Source organism: Lipotes vexillifer, unplaced genomic scaffold (assembly GCF_000442215.2).
Source record: "Lipotes vexillifer unplaced genomic scaffold, Lipotes_vexillifer_v1.1 scaffold121, whole genome shotgun sequence".
Classification (NCBI taxonomy): Eukaryota; Metazoa; Chordata; class Mammalia; order Artiodactyla; family Lipotidae; genus Lipotes; species Lipotes vexillifer.
Window position 1 is genome coordinate 638,872 of NW_006773122.1, and position 21,858 is coordinate 660,729.

General features: G+C 45.2%; 1 protein-coding gene across 1 annotated transcript in view; it reads left to right on the forward strand.

Moving 5' to 3' along the window:
* The window catches only part of FAT2 (FAT atypical cadherin 2), a 66,685-nt gene that overhangs the window by 33,019 nt on the left and 11,808 nt on the right, over window positions 1-21,858 (forward strand). Inside the window, exons 10-16 of the mRNA XM_007448060.1 lie at window positions 1,507-1,890; window positions 4,004-4,218; window positions 5,163-5,300; window positions 5,910-6,053; window positions 7,682-7,879; window positions 11,695-12,505; window positions 15,461-15,606. Of these exons, the coding sequence (XP_007448122.1) occupies window positions 1,507-1,890; window positions 4,004-4,218; window positions 5,163-5,300; window positions 5,910-6,053; window positions 7,682-7,879; window positions 11,695-12,505; window positions 15,461-15,606 (2,036 nt within the window). The remainder of the gene's footprint in view (window positions 1-1,506; window positions 1,891-4,003; window positions 4,219-5,162; window positions 5,301-5,909; window positions 6,054-7,681; window positions 7,880-11,694; window positions 12,506-15,460; window positions 15,607-21,858) is intronic.

Genomic DNA, 21,858 nt, shown 5'->3' on the forward strand with positions numbered 1-21,858 from the left:
TGAAGATGATGATGGTGATAAAAGAGGGATCAAAACACCCTGCTTTGTTTGACACCAACAGAGTAAATTTAAGACTTCTTAGAGGAAGTGAGTTTTAGGTTGGCATTGAGGAAGGTGAGAGATTTTGGAGGAATGCAGGGGTCCTAGGGAGGGCAAATAGCAGTGCAAAGGCATCTAATATCTAAGGCCCTGCAAATGCTCGATTAGCCAGTGCTTGCACACCTCCAGAGACAGGAAGCTCCCTACTTCCTAGGCAGCCCCTTCCTTCCATGGTACCTCAGATAATTATCAAGTGTTACCTTTTTGGAGCAGACATCTGTCAATCACGGTCCTGCCCTCTGCAGCCACACAGATCTCCCAGACCCTCGCCCATGACAGCCCTTCAGACACTAGGAGGCGGTGACTATCTGCTCCAGCCTCAAGGTTCCCTTTCTGAGTAGAAGGGCCCTAGTTTCTTCAATCTCGTGTTTCCAATCCCACCTCTCTTCTAAGATTCGTCCTCTGGCCTTGCACCAATGAACCATTAACACTTCAAAGTTGTTATTATTATTCTAACCCAAATATTCCACCTCAATATTCCAAATATAGCCTGACCAGCAACTCTCTCTCTCCAAAAATTCATACATAGGAGAATGTGCATGGTATGCACATTTATTTCATGTAAATTCAATGAAAGGGCTGTGTGTCCCCACGTGTGTATAAGACTCAATCCCTATAGGCTCAGAGCCTATGCTTTTCCCACTGGGTAAGGCTCTCATGGCTGAGCACCAAATGTTGGTGTTCTTCAGACCCTATGGTCCCTACATGAGCCAACTGCTTCAGCTGGTCCACAACCAAAGGAAATAATAGCACCTGAGTCAGAGCTGGAAAAACACTACATGCTTTGATTTACTAAGAACTTTCTGTGGGTGTGTGTTTTTTTGTTTGTTTGTTTTGGTTTATTTTGACATAATTATAGACTCATAGGAAGTTGCAAAAATAGTACTGAGAGGCCCAGCACCCTTCACCCAGCTTCCCCCAACGGCAGCATCTGCAGTATGATATCAAAGCCAGGAAACTGGCCCTGGGACATTACTGGTAATTGGACTCCAGTCTTATTCAGATTTCATAGTTTCTATATGCACGTATTTGAATATGTATGCAAACAGCACCACAATCAAGATACAGGATTGTTCTATCACAACCAAAGAACTCACTATGGGTGCTTTTGATCTTGCACACTTTTTATTTTGTGAGCTTCCACTGGACCCTAACCTCCACATAAACAGCTTCAGATGTCCTTAAGGGTTTGCAGAACCCTCCCCTTCATAAGAACCTTTCTATGAGGCCTTGAACCCCTCCCTAGTCAAGAACCCTCACGTGAAAGTCTCACTGCTAACAGCCCAAGCATGTTAGCATTTATGGGGACCCTGCTGGCTAGGCCCTCCTCTGGCTGAAAGCTCTGCGGCAGGCAGGGCCAGAGGAGGGTCCCTCTGCATGAATCACACGCTCTGTCTCCCCGCACAGGCACCAATGCCCAGGTGGTTTACTCTCTCACGGACTCCGCCGAAGGCCACTTTTCCATCGAGGCCACCACGGGCGTGATCCGCCTGGAGAAGCCACTGCGGGTCAGGCCACAGGCAGCACTGGAGCTCACTGTCCGTGCCTCTGACCTGGGCACCCCAATACCACTGTCCACACTGGGCACCGTCACCGTCTCCGTGGTGGGCCTGGATGACTACCTGCCCGTGTTCCTGAACACCGAGCACAGCGTGCAGGTGCCCGAGGACGCCCAGCGTGGCACGGAGGTTCTGCGGTTGGCCACCCTCACTCGCCCTGGCGCCGAGAAGACCAGCTACCGTGTGGTCAGCGGGAACGAGCAGGGGCGGTTCCGCCTGGATGCCCACACAGGTGAAGGAGCACCTCCCCTACACACACACACACACACACACACACACACACACACACACACACAGTCTTGGGGAACACTGGATTCCTCGCATACCATAGCCCCGCCCCAGCATCCTTCAGCCCCTTCTTCACTCTCCATCTCTCCAGGTACCAAGTCCCTTCTTGCAGAATGGGGTCAGCTTATATGGAAACATCCCTTATTCCACTACATCCCCACCAAAGACTCTGTTGAGGACTCTCTCCTCCCAGTTTGCAGTTTCATAGTCCTGGCTCACATCCAGCCCCAGGAGGCTGAAGCCACCCTCCATCCTTGGCTGCCAAGGCACGAAGAATCTTGCTAGAATCTGGGGCTTACGCAGCCCAAAGCAAGGCTGCCTGCTTCCCTCCTAAAGCCTTCCCGAAACATCCGGAGACCCCCGAATTTTCCCTTAGTCTCATAAAGAGAGAGAACTAGGAAACCGGCTCTCTTCTCTCCTCCTAGCCACAGAAGGATCTAAGTCAGACTCCCAGAATCCCATGGAAGGGAGGATTCAGAGGCTGCTCAGTTCCGACCAGGCTCCATGTGGATTCCTCACCACAACACCTCTGCAACGATGCGCTCTACCTCCTAAGGCATCCGCCTTACTGTTGAGCAGTATTTTTTTAGTTTTTATTACAGAGACTTTAAACATATAAAAAATAGAGGGAACAGTATAATGGACCCCATGTTCCCATCACCAAGCTTCAGTAATTATCAATATTTGTCTAGTCTGGTTTCATCTTTGCCCCCCATATCCACCTACTGCTGAGTTATTTTAAAGCAAATCCCAGACATGATACCATTTGGTTTGTAAATACTTTTGTGTGTATCTCTCTCTAAATGATAAGGACTCCTTGTATAAACACAACCATAATACCATTATCACACCCAAAAGATAATAATTCATTAATACAGTCCAATACCCAGCCAGACAAGTTTTCAGATTATCTCATAAATGTCTTTTAGAAGTTGATTTGCTTGTCAACATCCCCCAGATGTCCACATATTGCATCTGGTTGATAGGCAGTGTCTTAAGCATCTTTTAACCTCTAACACTTTCCTCTCCCTCTTTATTTCCTGCTGCTATTTATTTAATGAAATATTGGGGTCAGGTGTGAGGCAGGATTTTTAAAATAATTCTAGATTGGCTAGCTGTATCTTTATGGTGTCATATAACATATCTCTCTAGCCCCTATATTTATTATAAATGACATTTGGATCAAAGACCTTGATGCGGTTCAAGCTCAATTTTTTTGCCAACAAAGCTTCATAGATGATGCTGGGCTCTCCTTTGCACCACATGAGGAGGTACATAATGGTTGATTGGTTCCTTTTCTTGAGGTCACGATTGATGGTGGGTTCGGGGGTTGTCAGCCTGATCCATCCAGTTCTTTTTCTAATGGTTTTAACAGCCTTTAATGATTATTTCCCAGATATATTATTTCATTAGGGGCTGCAAAATGGTGATTTTTCTAACCTTATCATTCCTCATTCATTTACTAACTGGAATTATTTTATAAAGAAGAGTTTTCTACCATTAACTATTCAGTTATCCAGGAATGGCAGGATAAATCCTTGTTCTTTTATTTTCCAGTGTTCAGAATAATAAATCTCTGCCCTAATAATTTGTTAAACAGCTTTGGGTATTATAAAACTCTATAATCTAAGTTCTGTCATTTACTAGGTGACTGAGCTTGGGCAAGTCACGTAGATGTTAGGAGCGTCAGCTGACTTACCTAGAAAATGGAAATCACACTTGTTCCTGCTCTACAGGGTTATTACAGATCTACATGAGATAGAGTCAGTATTATAGAATTAAATGAGATTTCAATGAAATAATACAGAAATAAATGAGGGAAACACTGCTGTTGAGAATGGTAATAAGGAAAATGAGAGGAGATGGAGGGGAAGGGGAAGGCTATGGGAGAGAGAAAATGAAGAGGGAGGTGAGATGATGGAGGAGACGATGCAGGAGATCTGTCTCTCCCAACCCAGTTGAGTTGCTTCTCCCGGGGTTTGGCTCAAGATCCCCTCAGTACTCTGCCTTTGTGGTCCCAACTGCCTCAATGCTCCCATCACCTCTTGTTTCCTCAGGGATCCTGTACGTCAATAAGAGCCTGGACTTTGAGACAAGCCCCAAGTACTTCCTATCCATCGAGTGCAGCCGGAAGGGCTCCTCCTCCCTCAGTGACATGACCACAATCGTGGTCAATGTCACTGATGTCAACGAACACCGGCCCAGATTCTCCCAGGATCTGTACAGCACGAGGGTCTTAGAGAATGCCATCGTGGGTGATGTTGTGCTCACAGTAAGGATCTGCAATTTTGCCCTTTAGAGGGGCATGGACTCTGGGGTGGGTTCTTATCTCCCCCTCCCCCAGTCATCTATGAACATGGATTATTTTATCAATTAATACACTACAGACTTGACTCTGACTTGTAGCCACTCAACCAAACTCTCTCATGATAAAATTTCTCAGAGCCACGTTTGATAAGATCTAGATCAGGTACTGAAAGAATGGAGCATGGGAGAGGCCCCAGAGGATGGCCAGAGGGACACTGAGTGTCAGCGTGGGAGGGGAGGAAGAGAGGGGATACGTACAACACCTTTTTGCATTTAAACATGTAACTGCTCCCCACTTCATGGAGTGAAACCAAACTCTGTATGTCCACATTCGAGGTTCTCATCTCCTTCCATGCCCTGATATGCACCCTATGCTCCAGCCACACAGGAAGAGGTACCATTCCCCAAACATCCTCTGTACTTTCATACCTCTGGGCTCATATTGTTTCTTCTGCCTGGAATGCTGGCTCCACTCCCAGAAGCCGTCAAGGCTTCATGAATCCTCGTCTAATCTCCCCAGGTGAAATTTATCACCATAAAGTTGATCATACTTTGCCCCAAATTAGACTTGTCCATATAATTAGACATTAAGCTTCCTGAGGGCTTATTCATTTTGGCATATTCCTCAACTCCTAGCACAGGACCCTAGCACCCTGTCAGTTATGAGTGAATGAGTGAATGAATGAATGAATGGATAGATAAACGAATGAACCATGCACGCTGACATCCATACTAGGATGTAAATGAGGAGATTCCCTTGGCAAGGACGACTATGGTCCAGGGATTGCCAGCCCAAGGGCAGTCTATGGGGCAGGGACATATCTGTGCCCCCTACACTCCCAGGGGCCAAGATTCCTCTCTGTTCCTTCTTGCCTCCCCAATCACAACTGTCACCCGCCTCTATTGCAGGTGTCAGCGACTGACGAAGATGGACCCCTAAATAGTGCCATCACCTACAGCCTCATAGGAGGGAACCAGCTTGGGCACTTTGCCATCCACCCCAAGAAAGGGGAGCTACAGGTGGCCAAGGCCCTGGATTGGGAACAGGTGAATCATGTGGGAGGGGCCCAATCTGAGCTCATCAGAGCAGAATACAGCCCTGCTGCAGGTCCAGAGGGTGAAGTGCGTTCAACACCCCATCCTGACACTTCTCCAGACCTGCCCTCAGGGTCTCCCACTCCTTTTCTCTGTGGGTCCCCTGTGACCTGTGAGGCCAGCAGCAGGAGCGGGGCTGAGTAACCTTTAACCTTCCTGAAAGAGCTCAGGCCAGCTTCTCACTATTAACCAGGGATCATTAGATCATTACAACAAATTATCACTTGTTGAGCACCTGCTCTGTGCCAGGAACTTTGCTAACTGATGTACATACATTACGTCATTTGGTCCTTAAAGTAATCCTAGGAGGTAAGTCCTAATACTGTCCTCACATAAGTTTAGTCACTTTCCCAAGGTCTCACATCTAGTAAATGGTTAAATTGGAAGTCAAACCTACTTCTGACTGACTCTAGAACCTGAGCCCTAAAAGGCTATGGGAGAGTAATGCGGGCAGGCATAGGGAAGTGTCTCCATCTTATTTTTCTAAAAACATTAGTCATGAATCAGGGGGCAGAACTGAGTGGTCTTGTTGCTAACTCTCCCCTGGGAATCTTGCTGTAGATTTCTAGCTACTCCCTGATGCTCCGAGCCACAGACAGTGGGAAGCCCCCACTGCATGAGGACACAGACATCGCTATCCAAGTGGCTGATGTCAATGACAACCCACCAAGATTCTTCCAGCTCAACTACAGCACTTCCATCCAGGTATGCTCAAGCTTCCCAAAGCATCCTGAATCCATCTTCCCTTCATATCCCTCCTAGTGGAGGGCACTCACCACTGATACCAGTCCACCCAAACAGTGACTGTGACCTTGCATTGATATCCCTAATGGCAACACGGTCTGCTGAAGGGGATTATGGATTACACAATTAAAAATTATCAGGCACTGTGCTAGGCACGTCCACATCCATGATCTCATAGGGGACTCACACAGCCATATAGAAGTAGACAGTACCCATTTTATAGATTTTTTTAAATGGAGGTATAGAAATGTGCCACAGTCAAAATGTGGCAAATTTGGGATTTGATCCCAGAAGATCTTCCAGATCCCAAGCTATTTCCACCATACTAATGGTTTGTGAATGGGATTTGGAGAGAGTCTTAAGATTCCGTGTGGAATTGTGACCACAAGGGGTGAGGGAGATGAGGAAGTAGGTAAGAGGACAGAGTTCTGTGTCGCACTATGCATCAACCAGGGTCACGCCACTTTCACCTGTTTTGTATCATGAGTATGAGTTAGGATGCTTTGGCTGCAAATAACAGATCACCTGACTAAAAGCTTATTAAATAATAAGGCCTTATTATTTCACATAACAAAAGGTCTGCTAGTGGGAAATTCTATTCCAGAATTGGTTATTTCAGCAGGCAACTGATATCACAACTTTGGGTTACCTTCTTCAAAATTCCTGTACCTTCTCCCTCATGGCAACAAAATGGCTGCTGCAGCTCCAGCATCACATCCTTGCTAAACCATCTTCAAAGGCAAACAGATGGGGACTTCTTCTGCAGAATCTGTTTTTATCAAAGAAGAAGACTTTTCAGAACCCCCACCTGGTAGACTCCTCCAATGATCAGAAATGGATTACATGATCGCCCTTAAATCCAAAAACTGGCACAGGGACTCAGATTATTGTAACTGAAACCAATCATAGTCCATCTCCTCTTAGGAGGGGTATATCTTTGCTGAGGATATTGCCACCCAACACGTGAACAAAAGTCGGGTTTTGTAAGAAAGGAAGGAAAGAATGCCTGTTGGATAGGCAATTACCAGTTTCTGCTCATAAGATACTGTTTGTAGATAAGGTTTTGATAAAAAAGAGAGTTAACAACCACTGTGTTATAGCATACTGAATTCCCATGTTATAGAACAATGACTGGAACAATATCCAGGGGATCCATTTTTCTCTGTTAATTCCTAATCATCTTTGAATTTTCTCATTGGTCCTCTAATCAGAAAACCATTTATAGGTTTTCAATGGACTCTATGAATCACAAAATTCCCACATGGACCCCAGGCACTAATTTATATACATGAGTCATCAGCTATGTGACTTCGGCAAGTCACCTCTACAGGATAAAGGATAAAGGAGAAATACCCTTCCAGCCCCAATGGGCTTTGTTTCTAAAAACCAGCACTGCCCTCAGGAAGTTCAAAAGTCAACAACTAATTCACAGGTGGGCAGAATGAATGAATGACATCTCAAGATGCAGACATGACCTGGGAGCAGCCAGAGTGCTGAGGACTCATCCCAGAGAAGGGGACCTGGAAAGATGTGAAAGAAAGGACTGGGACTCATTTTGCTCTTTGATTTCCTCTCTCTCTTGGTCTCAGGAAAACTCCCCCATCGGCAGCAAAGTCCTGCAACTGATCCTGAGTGACCCGGACTCCCCAGAGAATGGTCCTCCCTACTCATTCCGAATCACCAAGGGGAACGATGGCTCTGCCTTCCGAGTGACCCCGGACGGATGGCTGGTGACCACTGCAGGCCTGAGCAAGAGAGTCCAGGAATGGTATCAGCTTCAGATCGAGGTGAGAGCTGTGCTGGGCCACTGGTGGTGACCATGGGGACAGAAAGTGTGCTGACAAAAGTACCACCAGTGCTTCTCTTATTAGAAAAAACAATATACAGAACTCTTCCTTTGTGCCAGGCACTAGCCTAAGTGCTTCACGGGCATCACTGCATTAAATCCCCACAACATGCTTTACAGTGAGTACGGTTATTACCCCCAGTTTCCAAATGAGGTAACTGAGGTACCCAGAGGTTAAGTTACTGGCTGAAAGTAATGCTACTAATAAGTGGTAGAGCTGGGCTGCTTCAAACCCAAGCATTCTGACTCCAAGCTCTTCATTCCTCCCCTGCTCCCAGACAGAACAAAAACTCCCGCACCCTGGCTCTAACTCCTTGAGTGTGGCCAGGACAGCTCTCTGAACCTCAAGTCTTTTAAAAGACCTACCTCAGAGAATTGGTGTTGTTATCGAACCAGGTTCAGTTTGTCCAACCGCGCAGCAAACTGAAATGCTGAGATGCCGAAGTCTGCAGTAAAGACAGGGTTTATTAGCAAGGAAGCCAACCAAGGAGATAGGAGAATAAGTCTCAGAACCGCCTCCCAAAAGGCAAGGGGCTTGGGGCATTTATGGAATAAAAAATAAAGGAGCAGGGCAGTCTGAGGCGTGGGGAGCATGGGGAAAGGTGACTGGAAAAAGGTGCAGTAATCATAGTTCTGCCGCAGGTGTAACTAAGCTACAGGTCTCTGCACGCTCAAAAATGGAGGCAGTTAGCACTATCTGAGGGTTTTCTGCCTTCTGACGTCAAGGTCACCAAGCAGACCCTTGGGCATGCCCAGTTAAAGGGTCGGCGGTCCTACCCAGTCTTAACCAGCTCAATTCCAACTAGTCACGGTTGACTCCAAGTCCTGGAAAATAACTCTGGCAAACATCTTATTGTTTAGGATATGTGCAGATGCAAGTCTTTAAATGACCTTGTTTAGTGAAGGCAGGTGAAATGAATTTGACTAATCCATGGATCCACTAATCCATGATTACCCACAGTTTCAGCGCAGGGGTCAAATGAGAGAACATATACATACATGGAGAGGATTACAGTGATACTATACGGGTTGTATGAGAACTGCCCAAGGAAAAGTGGCCAAGATGCTGATCAAACATTTCTCCCTCATTTCATTCCCCCAAATCCCTTTCCTAAATCTCAAATCTAGCGGATCCTACTATTCTGTGAACTTCTCTGGGCTCACAATGATGTAGTCATCCATTCAGCCAGCCAACCAGCCAGCCAGCCATTCATCATTCAACAAACATTTATGAGTACTTATCATATACTTAACATTTATGAGTACTTATCATATGGCATGCTACCTGCTAGTAATATAGCAGGGGAAAGAAGGGGATGATCCCCATCCCCATGGGCTTTTGATTCCAATTATGGAGATAAGCAATAAACAGATGAAGAAAGTGACAGGAGGCTCATAAGGCACAAGAGAGACACTTTCAGAGGGTGGCTGTCCTTGTGAGGAGGGGGCATTTGAGCTGAGATCTGAGGAGGTGCCCATGTGGAAAGTGGGCAGGAGAGCATCACAGGCAGGAAGAGCAAGATGAGACCAAGTGCCAGGGTGGGAAAGAGCTTGAAGTGACCTGAGGTGTTGCCATGTGGTCAGCGCATGGTGAGCATTGGTGGGAATGAAGTTGAAGAGATGGGTCGGGTGGATCATGGGGGTCTCATAGCTTGGATGACCGTGTTGAGGCCCAAACTGTGATGTTCTTGAGAGTGAGAGGAGGCACTAAAAATAGTTAATTGGTGATAAGTGATCCACAAAGGTGAAAATCAAGACTGTCCTGGGCTAACCAGGAAGTTGAGTCATCCTAATGATAAGCCTTGATAATACTTTTAGATTCTAATCAAAGTGCAATTAGAAGTGATTGAAGGGTTTCAAAGAGAGAAGTGACCCTTCTTGTGTCTCAGGAGGCTTGTTTTTGAAGCTCTAGAGAAAGTCAGTTGAAGGGGGCAGGAGTGATTGAGGGAGACCAATGAGAATTCATCTAAGCTGGAGGTAGTGGTGATGAGACCTTGAGGTGATGGTGAAGATGAACAAGTGGACATATCTGCGACAGGTTTTGCTTGGAAATAAATGGGAGTCGGTGGTGGATTGGATATGAGGAGAGAGAGGAAAGAGAAGAATCACGACCACTCCCAGGTTCCTGGCTCCAGTAAAGTCTGGATGGTAGGGCCATTTTTGAGACTGGAAAGACTTGGGGTGGGGGAGGGACAGGTTTATGGGGTAAAATGAGGGCTCTGCTTAGCATATGTTACCTTTCAGGTGTCCATAAAATATCTAAGTAGAGGTGTCCAATAGGCAGCTGGGAATGGGAGTGTGCAGCTCAGAGGACAGGCGTGGGCTAATGTAGAGGGTCCTCAAAGCCAAGGGCATGGGTGTGACTATCTAGGGAGGCAACAGCTTCCTGACCTCGGTATACTGGCCCAGACAATCACTCAGTAACTATTGGCATCATCACTCTCTCTTGCATTTGTCCTGTATTTCCGCTTCCGTTCACTGGGAGGCACTATAGACCAGCAAAGAAACAGGCTATGAACACAAGAAGAAGTTCAGATTCTGCTCTGGCCTTACCTGCTGTATGACCTTGGGCAAGTCACTTGACCTCTTTGAGACTCAGTTATATCTTTTGTAAAATAGGACACTTCAGGGTACTTACCTCATAAGAAAGATAAACTATGATCATGCATTTAAAGCATTCAAAAGTGACTGGCACACAGTTTGTACTCAGTTAATATTAGTTATATATTATTCTTAGTGGTAATATTAATTATTACTGTTGCTATTTATATCTCATCAGTGTTATGCACAATTCCCAGCAGTAGGTGTAATACTGCACCCTTTCTCCTGCACTCAAAGCGAATCCACATGAACAAGATATTACCGTAGGGAAAACCGTGAAGACCCTGCTGACAGCTGAGAAAGTGATAACATTACTGAGGAGAGGAAGGAAAGCTTCCTCCTTGCTAAGTCCAGACAGAAAGTTGCAGAGATGTTTGGTGAAATGTGCAAAAGGGAAAGGCATTTCTAATTTACAATCTTTCCTTGCTTAAGTGAGGTCACGTTGCTTCAAACCTGCAGTGGCTTTTGGGGCCTGACTTAAATCCAACCTCGTGCTCCTCAGCCCATCAGCGACAGCCTGGGCTTCGCTCTCTGCTCACCTCTGGCCCTCGGCCCTGCCCGCTCCTCCAGCAGCAGTGGTCCCTTCCTGCTGTGTTGAGCATTCTCTCCCACCAGAGGGCCTGACGCTTGCTGTTCCCTGTCTGTCACCTCTTCTCACCTCTCTTATCTTCTGATCATAGCAGAGGGCCTGGCCCATACGAGGCACTCAATAAATACTTGTTGGCTGAGCTGAAGAAGACACGCCCACCCCAGCCCTGACCCCAGTCACATAGTAAAGAGGTGTAAGAGAGCCTCCTTAGGCTGACAGGGGCCATGACGGGTGCACCCTAGAATCACTAGGAGACCTTTGATGACCCTCCTAAGGAAAGAGACAGAATGAGAGAAGCTCAAGAGGTAGGAGGCCGCGTGTGGCTGGAGAGGCTTGGGACGGGCTCAGAGAAGTGTCAGATGGAAGGTGGAGTTAAGTTTTACCACCCACACCGGTGACGTGGGATGTAACTCCCTCCGCAGAGCCCTCAGCGCTTTTGGAGTTACGATTTTCCCTTTCAAATGTGACAACACGCTGAGCCTGCCCTGGAGCAGAGGGACGTGGCTCCCCGGGGAGGCCCCAACAGCCCCGGTCCTATGGTAATTCGGTGCCCGCTTCCCCCACAGGTGTCAGACAGCGGCACCCCGCCCCTCTCATCTTCCACGTCGGTCAGCGTCCATGTCAGGGAGCAGAGCCACTACCCACCCTCCGCCCTCCCACTGGAGATCTTCATCACCATCGGGGAGGAGGAGTTCCAGGGAGGCATGGTGGGCAAAATCCACGCCACAGACCGAGACCCACAGGACACGCTGACCTACAGCCTGGCAGGAGAGGTGAGCCTGGGCAGGCGCTTCACAGTGGGCGCGTCTGATGGCAAGATCATCGCTGCCCAGGGGCTGCCTCGGGGCCGCTACACGTTCAACGTCATGGTCAGCGATGGGACCTTCTCCACCACTGCCGGGGTCCACGTCCACGTGTGGCATGTGGGGCGGGAGGCTCTGCAGCAGACTGTGTGGATGGGCTTCCACCAGCTCACCCCGGAGGAGCTGGTGAGTGACCACTGGAGGAACCTGCAGAGGTTCCTCAGCAACAGGCTGGACATCAAACGAGCCAACATCCACCTGGCCAGCCTGCAGCCTGCAGAGGCCATGGCTGGGGTGGACGTGCTCCTGGTCTTTGAGGGGCATTCGGGGACTTTCTCCAAGCTCCAGGAGCTGGCATCCATCATCACTCACTCAGCCAAGGAGATGGAACACTCGGTGGGAATTCAGATGAGGTCAGTCATGGCCGTGGTGCCCTGCCAGGGGCCAGCCTGCCAGGGACAAATCTGCCAAGAGATCGTGCACCTGGACCCCAGGGTTGGGCCCACGTACAGCACAGCCAGGCTCAGCATCCTGACCCCGCGGCACCGCCTGGAGAGGAACTGCTCCTGTAACGGTGAGGAATGCGACTTCCCCAGGACAACCAGTGCTGATGGCCCAGCCAGACTGACTCCAGGGATGGAGATCCCAGCAGGGGGCTCTCTGGGGGTAGTTAGAGGGACATTTTAACAGGTTTAAAGACCAGGGACCACCACAAGACAGGTGCGGCCTCACAAAAATCTAGTCATGGAATAGCACCCTAGTTCTGGTCACTTTTTGGAACTTTGAAAATAATGGTAAGAATTCAAGAGGCAGTTCAGCATCACAGCTGAAAGCATAGACTCTGGCATCAAGTTGCCTGGGTTCAAATCCCAGCTACGCCACTAGCTAGCCAGGTGACCTTAAGAAAATTATTTAACCTCTCTGTACCTTTGCACTGTTGTAGGGATTAAATGAGAATTAAATATCAAGAGCTTGCTTAGAAAAGTGCCTGACCTACAGAAGGTGGTCAATTAACCCAAGTTACTAGCACTACTACTATTATTACTATAGCCTGATAGTTTTAACCTCAACGTTTAGACTAAGCAGCTCAGGTTCAAACCCCAGCTCTGTCATTTACGAGCTGTGTAACTTTGGGTGGATTACTAAAACCCTCTGAGCTTTTTCCTCATCTTTGAAATAATGAAGATAGTATCATCTGCCTCCTTGAGCTGGTTTGGGGAGTAACTTACTTAATGGATATGAAAGCATTTTAACCCCTAAGCTGTCTCATACTAAGCACCCCATCAGTGGTGGCTGCCATTCACATGGTGGTAGTTGTTGCTATAAGGACTCTGCTATGTGCCGGTCTCTGTATGTATGTTAGCTAAACTCATCGCCACCACCTTAGGAAGCAGGATCATTAGCTCCATCTACAGCTGAAACAGGTATGGGGATTGTATTGGTTTGCTTGAAACTGTACAGCCTCCAGTGAAAGGCTGGTTATTCAAATACCTGTGTCCCACTCTAAAGCCTGAGCTCTTCGCCAAACTCTTTAGGAACTTGGTGTTCTGACAGGACTTACCCCAGTGCCCCGGGCATTAGGACCAATGCCCTGGATCAGCTCAGGTGCATTTGCAAAAGGGGAATGACATCAGCTCTGCGCCCTTGCCCCCTGCCTGGCCTGGCCTAGGGGTCCATCCAGACTGCATTAGGGAAATTCTAGGAAGATTTGTGGACTTTCTCCAGGGCCCTCTGGATTTACGCTGGGTGAGCTACTCTAGGGGTATGGGGTGGGCTGGGGCTGCAGGGGTTCCCTTCTTGTGTCTCTTACCCTGGAGTCGGCTGCAGGGAAAGCTGTGATGGCTGAAGGTTCTCTCCTGACCCCCTGGCATCAGATAGCAGAGGTTCTAAAATTCAAGATTATGCAAAATCACCTGGGGAGCATGTTTATAAAGTGACCTCCTGGCTGTCACCTGCGGAGCTTTTTATTTAGAAGGTCTTGGGTGATGCCTGGAATTGGCATTTTTAGCCAGCACCTCAGGCATTTCTGAAGCAGGTGGGCCAAGGGCTGCACTTTGAGAAATACTAGGTAGGCTGGCTCACCTAACACCAGAATCACTTGGAAAGAAGTTTGTTTTCTGTTTGTTTGTTTGAACATTTTAGTGAAACAGGACATACAGAAAGATCCATGTATCTTAAGTGTACAGCTCAACAAGTGTTCGCAAATCAAATACACCGGTGTAACAAGCCCAGACCAAGGTAATCACCTAGATCAAGGACCAGAATATGATCAGCACCTCAGAAACCTCCCTTGGGCTCTCTTCCAGTTGCTTCACCCATCACGGGGAGATTTTTAAAATACAGATACCCAAGTGCGACCAGAACTACAGAATCTTACTCACTAAGGGTAGAGCCTAGCATTCTGTATTTTAAAAGATTCTTCAGCTAATGCTGATACTCAGCCAGGTTTGGGGATTCTTGATCTAGATCATCTGCAATATCCCATCCAACAATGACCTACCAGAATGGAATTGCCAGCATCAGAGCGTTTTAGACGTACGGTATGACAGCATCTTAGCATCTTGTAATCCCATGGGCCTCACTTTCTGGTTCTTTCTCCTCCTTTTGGCCTGTGTTCCCTCTCTTCAACAACCCTCTTCCCTAGGAATCTGGAGCCTGTACTGCTCATCCCTTCTCCTGACAACTGATAAGCTTATTCACACTGAGGTTTTAGGGATTTAATAACTGAACTCACTTCTGAGGAGGGTGGATTTAAAAAAAAAAAAAATCTGGGGTGGGCATGGCTTAATATAACAGAGCATGTCCCAAAGGAGTTTCCACAGAATGCTATTTCCAAGGGCTAAGGGTACGTAGTCCACACTAGAGGGTCCCATGTTCAAATAAGCTTGAAAAACTCAAGTTTAGGTGAAGTCTCAGACTCCTCACTGTGCAATTCTGCATTAGCAATTGCTACGGAGGATGCAGCATATGGAAGTTCTGGCCACACAATTTATCACTACCTTCTTCCTTTACCACAGAAGTCTCTCGACTTCTCAGCAGCATTTCGTGTGGGAAATGCTTACCCAAACGATTACACTCCTGAGGATGAAGATTTCTTGAGGCAAAAGCCCTCGTGGTGTCCCTGAAATCACACATATATGCAAAATCCTTTCCAACTCGACCTCCTTCTTTCCCAGGTGATGTCAGAAATCACAAGGAAAATATGGAGGATAGAAGTTTTGACTTCTGTACACTTGATTGATGACCTTTCTGGCTTGTTTCTTGCTTTCTTAATGGTTTGAGTTCATAGTTTCTGATCCAGGCCAGGACCCAAGGCGAGGGTCCCTGGGGCCAGAGGAAGGTGTGCAGGGTGATGGCCCCTGTCTAACTGTGTGACCCTGGACAAGTAACCCCACAGCCTCATTTCATCTGTAAAATGGAAGCAATGACCTTGCTTGCCACCCAAGGGTTGAATGAGACAAAGTCAGTTCCAGGGCTTCGTGGGGACCACTTTGTGTGGAGGTGACAGTGCCTCTGGTTGCTTTCACAGGTACTGCCGCGAGGTTCAGCGGTCAGAGCTTCGGACGGTACAGTCTCCCAGAGGCTCAGAACGGGCACATCCATTTCCGCCTGAAAACGCTCCAGTCACAGGCCATTCTCCTGTTCAGCAATAAGACAGTGTGTCTCTCCCTGAAGGTAAGGCACTGCCAGCCTGAGAGATTTCCTGTGGGTGTGCCAGGCTGGGGAGGTGGGGCAGCATGGGGGTGGCCAAGAAGGGTCACTTCTGCAAAGAAACCCCTGCATGGTTTTCAGGGATACTGGGTGTGACTCTTAGGTAGAACACGAGACTTTCCAGCCATGACAGCCAAAGCCACCCCACCTGGCAATACATGTCCAAGTACAACAGAGGTCAGGCTGTTCTATGGGACGACAGAGAGCCTCTGAAGATAGAAAGAGAGATGGGTAAGGCCACCTAGACCTGGTTGATGCTTTTATCATTTTTGCTGAGTAACAGACCAGTGTTTCCCAAGATGGGTGGAAGGCTGGGGTACATTAAGGTACGTGGAATCCACATGGAGGAAAATGAATTTCCTTTCAAGGGTCTTTTAGTCCTTCCGATTATGTCTTGTAAAAAGTCTCAGAGTACCTGCCTGATTTTAACATCTCTATCACAGGTGCCCATCTCCCATTTTGACAAAGAGAAAGCAGACTTTGGCAGCTAGTTAGAATTTAATCCATTCAACAAATATTTATGGAGCATCTACTATGTAACAGGCACTCTTCCAGGTGCTTGGGTCTCATCAGTGAAAAAGACAAAAACCCCTCCTAGAGCTTTCATCCTATGGTGGGAGACTGACAATAAACCAGAAAATTATAGAGTTTGTCCAAATGTGATAAGTGCTTTGGGTTAAAAGAAAAAAAGAAAGGTTAAGGGGGATCAGGAATGTGGGAAGTTGCAATTTTATTATTATTATTTTTTAAACAAAAGAGAGAATTCTATTGGTTCATGTAATGGAAGAAGCCAAGGGTTGACCCCAGGCTTGGGTAGATCCAGGTGTTCAAAGTATATCAATAGGATCCTTTTCCTTCCCACTGTCAGATCTGCTTTAGTTCAGAAGACCACAAATGTCCCCCCAAGTGATGGCAAAGGTGGGCCCAGCAGCCCAGGCTTTCATTCTGCCACCAAGCCAGCCCAGCAGAAAGGGAGCATCTCTTTCCAACAGCGGTGAAAGTCCCACCTCAGATCTTGATTGGCAGGTCTGAGTCATGTGACTATCCCCAAGGCTGCCAGGGAGAGGGGCCAGCCTTTCCAGAACAACGTAGACTCAGTTGAGAAGGAGGCAGAGTGTCCCAAAAGGAAAAGAAGAATGAGGGGCACAGTAACCATTATTGTCCACCCCTATCCTTGTGTACCTGTCCACCTGCAACGCGGAACCCTGCAGCAGCAACTTCGTGGAGGTCAGCTGCTCAGAGAGCAGGGTGGTGTGCAGGAGAGGCAGCCTGCAGAATATTTCTGTTCTACAGTCACAGTCCTTTTGTGCTTTTAAAGCTCTCAAATAAATCATAAGCCTGGAGGTTATGATTTTCATGGACAGTCTTCTTTATATTTTTCCTTTCCTGCTATATTATTCTAAATTCTGAAAATAGTTTTATGGGTTTTTTTTTAAATAAAAATGACAGATACTTATTGTAATAAATTAAAATGCTATAGGGAAATATACTGAAGAGAGCCAGTTGTTCATGTCAGGCTCCTGTGACCAGCACATGTACATGGCTGAGCTCCCATTTTCGAATCCCTGCTCAGGCACTCGGTCCTTTGGGCCAGAGCCTCAATCTCACTACATCTTGATTTACTCATCTATGAAAATGGGACTCATCCTTGTAGAGTGGTCATAAGAAAGTACTGAGCCCTTGTTGTGCCAGACAACTTATTGCCTGTGTTGTAGAATTTAGTCCTTGAAAGAGCCTTGTAAGTTGGTGACTGTCATCATCCTTGTCCTATAGATGAAGAAACTGAGGCTTGGGGGGATTAAGTAATTTGCTTATGACCTCACAGGCAGTAAATGCTGGGGGCTGGGCCAGTCCAACCTGCTCCAGCACCGGAGCTCTTACCCATTGCGCTGTACTCCGTGAGAACTACATAATGATTCAAGGAAAGCTTTTGGCACAGTGCCTAAAACAGAGCAAGCACTCAAATAATTGTGTTCATTTTTTAAATAGTAATGATACTGATGACATAGTGCAGTTTTATACAAAAGGATGACACATTTGGTACAGTCTGTCTTTTTTTTTTTTGTAACATCTTTATTGGAGTTAAACTGTTTTACAGTGGTGTGTTAGTTTCTGCTGTATGACAAAGTGAATAAGCTATACCTATACATATATCCCCATATCTCCTCCCTCTTCCGTCTGCCTCCCACCCTCCCTATCCCACCCCTCTAGGTGAACACAAAGCACCGAGCTGATCTCCCTGTGCTATGCAGCTGCTTCCCACTAGCTATCTATTTTACATTTGGTAGTGTATGTATGTCCATGCCACTCTCTCACTTCATCCCAGCTTACCCTTCCCCCTCCCTTTGTGCTCAAGTCCATTTGCCACATCCGCGTCTTTATTCCTGTCCTGCCCTTAGGTTCTCCAGAACCATTTTTTTTTCTCTTTAGATTCCGTATATATGTATTAGCATACTGTCTTTGTTTTTCTCTTTCTGACTTTCTTCACTCTGTATGACAGTCTCTAGGTCCATCCACCTCACTACAAATAACTCAGTTTAGTTTCTTTTTATGGCTAATATTCCATTGTATATTTGTGCCACATCTTCTTTATCCATTCATCTGTCGATGGACACTTGAGTTGCTTCCATGTCCTGGCTATTGTAAACACAGCTGCAATGAACATTGCGGTACATGACTCTTTTTGAATTATGGTTTTCTCAGGGTATATGCCCAGTAGTGGGATTGCTGGATCGTATGGTAGTTCTATTTTTAGTTTTTTATGGAACCTCCATACTGTTCTCCATAGTGGCTGTATCAATTTACATGCCCACCAACAGTGCAAGAGAGTTCCCTTTTCTCCACACCCTCTCCAGCATTTATTGTTTGTAGATTTTTTAATGATGGCCATTCTGACCGGTGTGAGATGATATCTCATTGTAGTTTTGATTTGCATTTCTCTAATGATTAGTGATGTTGAGAATCCTTTCATGTGTTTGTTGGCAATCTGTATATCTGCTTTGGAGAAATGTCTATTTAGGTCTTCTGCCCATTTTTGGATTGGGTTTTTTGTTGTTTGATATTGAGCTGCATGAGCTGCTTGTATAGTAGTTTTCTGGTAGCATCTTTAGGATTCTCTATGTATTGTATCATGTCATCTGCAAACAGTGACAGCTTTACTTCTTCTTTTCCGATTTGGATTCCTTTTATTTCTTTTTCTTCTCTGACTGCTGTGGCTAAAACTTCCAAAACTATGTTGAATAATTGTGGGGAGAGTGGGCAACCTTGTCTTGTTCCTGATCTTAGTGGAAATGGTTTCAGTTTTTCACCACTGAGAACGACGTTGGCTGTGGGTTTGTCATATATGGACTTTATTGTGTTGAGGTAAGTTCCCTCTATGCGTACTTTCTGGAGGGTTTTTATCATAAATTGGTGTTGAATATTGTCAAAAGCTTTTTCTGCATCTATTGAGATGATCATATGATTTTTATCCTTCAGTTTGTTAATATGGTTTATAACATTGATTGATTTGTGTATATTGAAAAATCCTTGCATTCCTGGGATAAACCCCACTTGATCATGCTGTATGGTCCTTTTAATGTGCTGTTGGATTCTGTTTACTAGTATTTTGTTGAGGATTTTTGCATATGTTCATCAGTGATATTGGCCTGTAGTTTTCTTTTTTTGTGACGTCTTTGTCTGGTTTTGCTATCAGGGTGATGGTAGTCTCATAGAATGAGTTTGGGAGTGTTCCTTCCTCTGCTATATTTTGGAAGATTTGAGAAGGATAGGTGTTGGCTCTTCTCTAAATGTTTGATAGAATTTGCCTGTGAAGCCATCTGGTCCTGGGCTTTTGTTTGCTGGAAGATTTTTAATCAGTTTCAATTTCAGTGCTTGTGATTGGTCTGTTCATATTTTCTATGTCTTCCTGGCTCAGTCTTGGAAGGTTGTGCTTTTCTAAGAATTTGTCCATTTCTTCCAGGTTGTCCATTTTATTGGCATATAGTAATCTTTAGTAGTAGTAAATCTTTCATGATCCTTTGTACTTCTGCAGTGTCAGTTGTTACTTCTCTTTTTTCATTTCTGATTCTATTGATTTGAGTCTTCTCCCTTTTTTTCTTGATGAGTCTGGCTAATGGTTTATCAATTTTGTTTATCTTCTCAAAGAACCAGCTTTTAGTTTTATTGATCTTTGCTATCATTTCCTTCATTTCTTTTTCATTTATTTCTGATCTGATCTTTATGATTTCTTTCCTTCTGCTAACTTTGGGGGGTTTTTTGCTCTTCTTTCTCTAATTTCTTTAGGTGTAAGGTTAGGTTGTTTATTTGAGATGTTTCTTGTTTCTTGAGGTAGGATTTTATTGCTATATATTTCCCTCTTAGAACTGCTTTTGCTGCATCGCACAGGTTTTGGGTCACTGTGTTTTCACTGTCATTTGTTTCTAGGTATTTTTTGATTTCCTCTTTGATTTCGTCAGTGATCTCTTGCTTATTTAATAGTGTATTGTTTAGCCTCCATGTGTTTGTATTTTTTACAGATTTTTTCCTGTAATTGATATCTAGTCTCATAGCGTTGTGGTCAGAAAAGATACTTGATACGATTTCAATTTTCTTAAATTTACCAAGGCTTGATTTGTGACCCAAGTTATGATCTATCCTGGAGAATGTTCCATGAGCACTTGAGAAGAAAGTGTATTCTGCTGTTTTTGGATGGAATGTCCTATAAGTATCAATTAAGTCCTTCTTGTTTAATGTACCATTTAAAGCTTGTGTTTCCTTATTTATTTTCATTTTGGATGATCTGTCCATTGGTGAAAGTGGGGTGTTAAAGTCCCCTACTATGATTGTGTTACTGTCGATTTCCCCTTTTATGGCTGTTACATTTGCCTTATGTATTGAGGTGCTCCTATGTTGGGTGCATAAATATTTACAATTGTTATATCTTTCTTGGATTGATCCCTTGATCATTATGTAGCGTCCTTCTTTGTCTCTTGCAGTAGTCTTTATTTTAAGGCCTGTTTTGTCTGATATGAGAATTGCTACTCCAGCTTTCTTTTGATTTCCATTGCATGGTGTATCTTTTTCCGTCCCCTCACTTTCAGTCTGTATGTGTCCCTAGGTCTGAAGTGGGTCTCTTGTAGACAGCATATACGCGGGTGTTGTTTTTGTATGCATTCAGCTAGTCTATGTCTTTTGGTTGGAGCATTTAATCCATTTACATTTAAGGTAGCTATCGATATGTATGTTCCTATTACCATTTTCTTAATTGTTTTGGGTTTATTATTGTAGATCTTTTCCTTCTCTTGGGTTTCCTTCCTAAAGAAGTTCCTTTAGCATTTGTTGTAAAGCGGGTGTGGTGGTGCTGAATTCTCTTAACTTTTGCTTGTCTGTAAAGGTTTTAATTTCTCTGTCAAATCTGAATGAGATCCTTGCTGGATAGAGTAATCTTGGTTGTAGGTTTTTCCTTTCATCACTTTAAATATGTCCTGCCACTCCCTTCTGGCTTGCAGAGTTTCTGATGAAAGATCAGCTGTTAACCTTATGGGGATTCCCTTGTATGTTATTTGTTGTTTTTCCCTTGCTGCTTTTAATATATTTTTTTTGTATTTAATTTTGGATAGTTTGATTGATATGTGTCTTGGCGTGTTTCTCCTTGGATTTATCCTGTATGGGACTCTCTGCACTTCCTCGACTTGATTGACTATTTCCTTTCCCATATGAAGGAAGTTTTCAACTATAATCTCTTCAAATATTTTCTCAGTCCCTTTTTTTTTTCTTCTTCTTCTGGGACCCCTACAATTCGAATGTTGGTGCATTTAATGTTGTCCCAGAGGTCTCTGAGAGTGTCCTCAATTCTTTTCATTCTTTTTTCTTTATTGTGCTCTGTGGTAGTTATTTCCCCTATTTTATCTTCCAGGTCATTTATCCGTCCTTCTGCCTCAGTTATTCTGCTATTGATTCCTTCTAGAGAACTTTTAATTTCATTTATTGTCTTGTTCATCATTGTTTTTTCTCTTTAGCTCTTCTAGGTCCTTGTTAAACGTGTCTTGTATTTTCTCCATTCTATTTTCAAAATTTTGGATCATCTTCACTATCATTACTCTAAATTCTTTTTCTGGTAGACTGCGTATTTCCTCTTCATTTGTTTGGTCCAGTGGGTTTTAACCTTGCTCCTTCATCTGCTGTGTATTTCTCTGTCTTCTCATTTTGCTTAACTTACTGTGTTTGGTGTCTCCT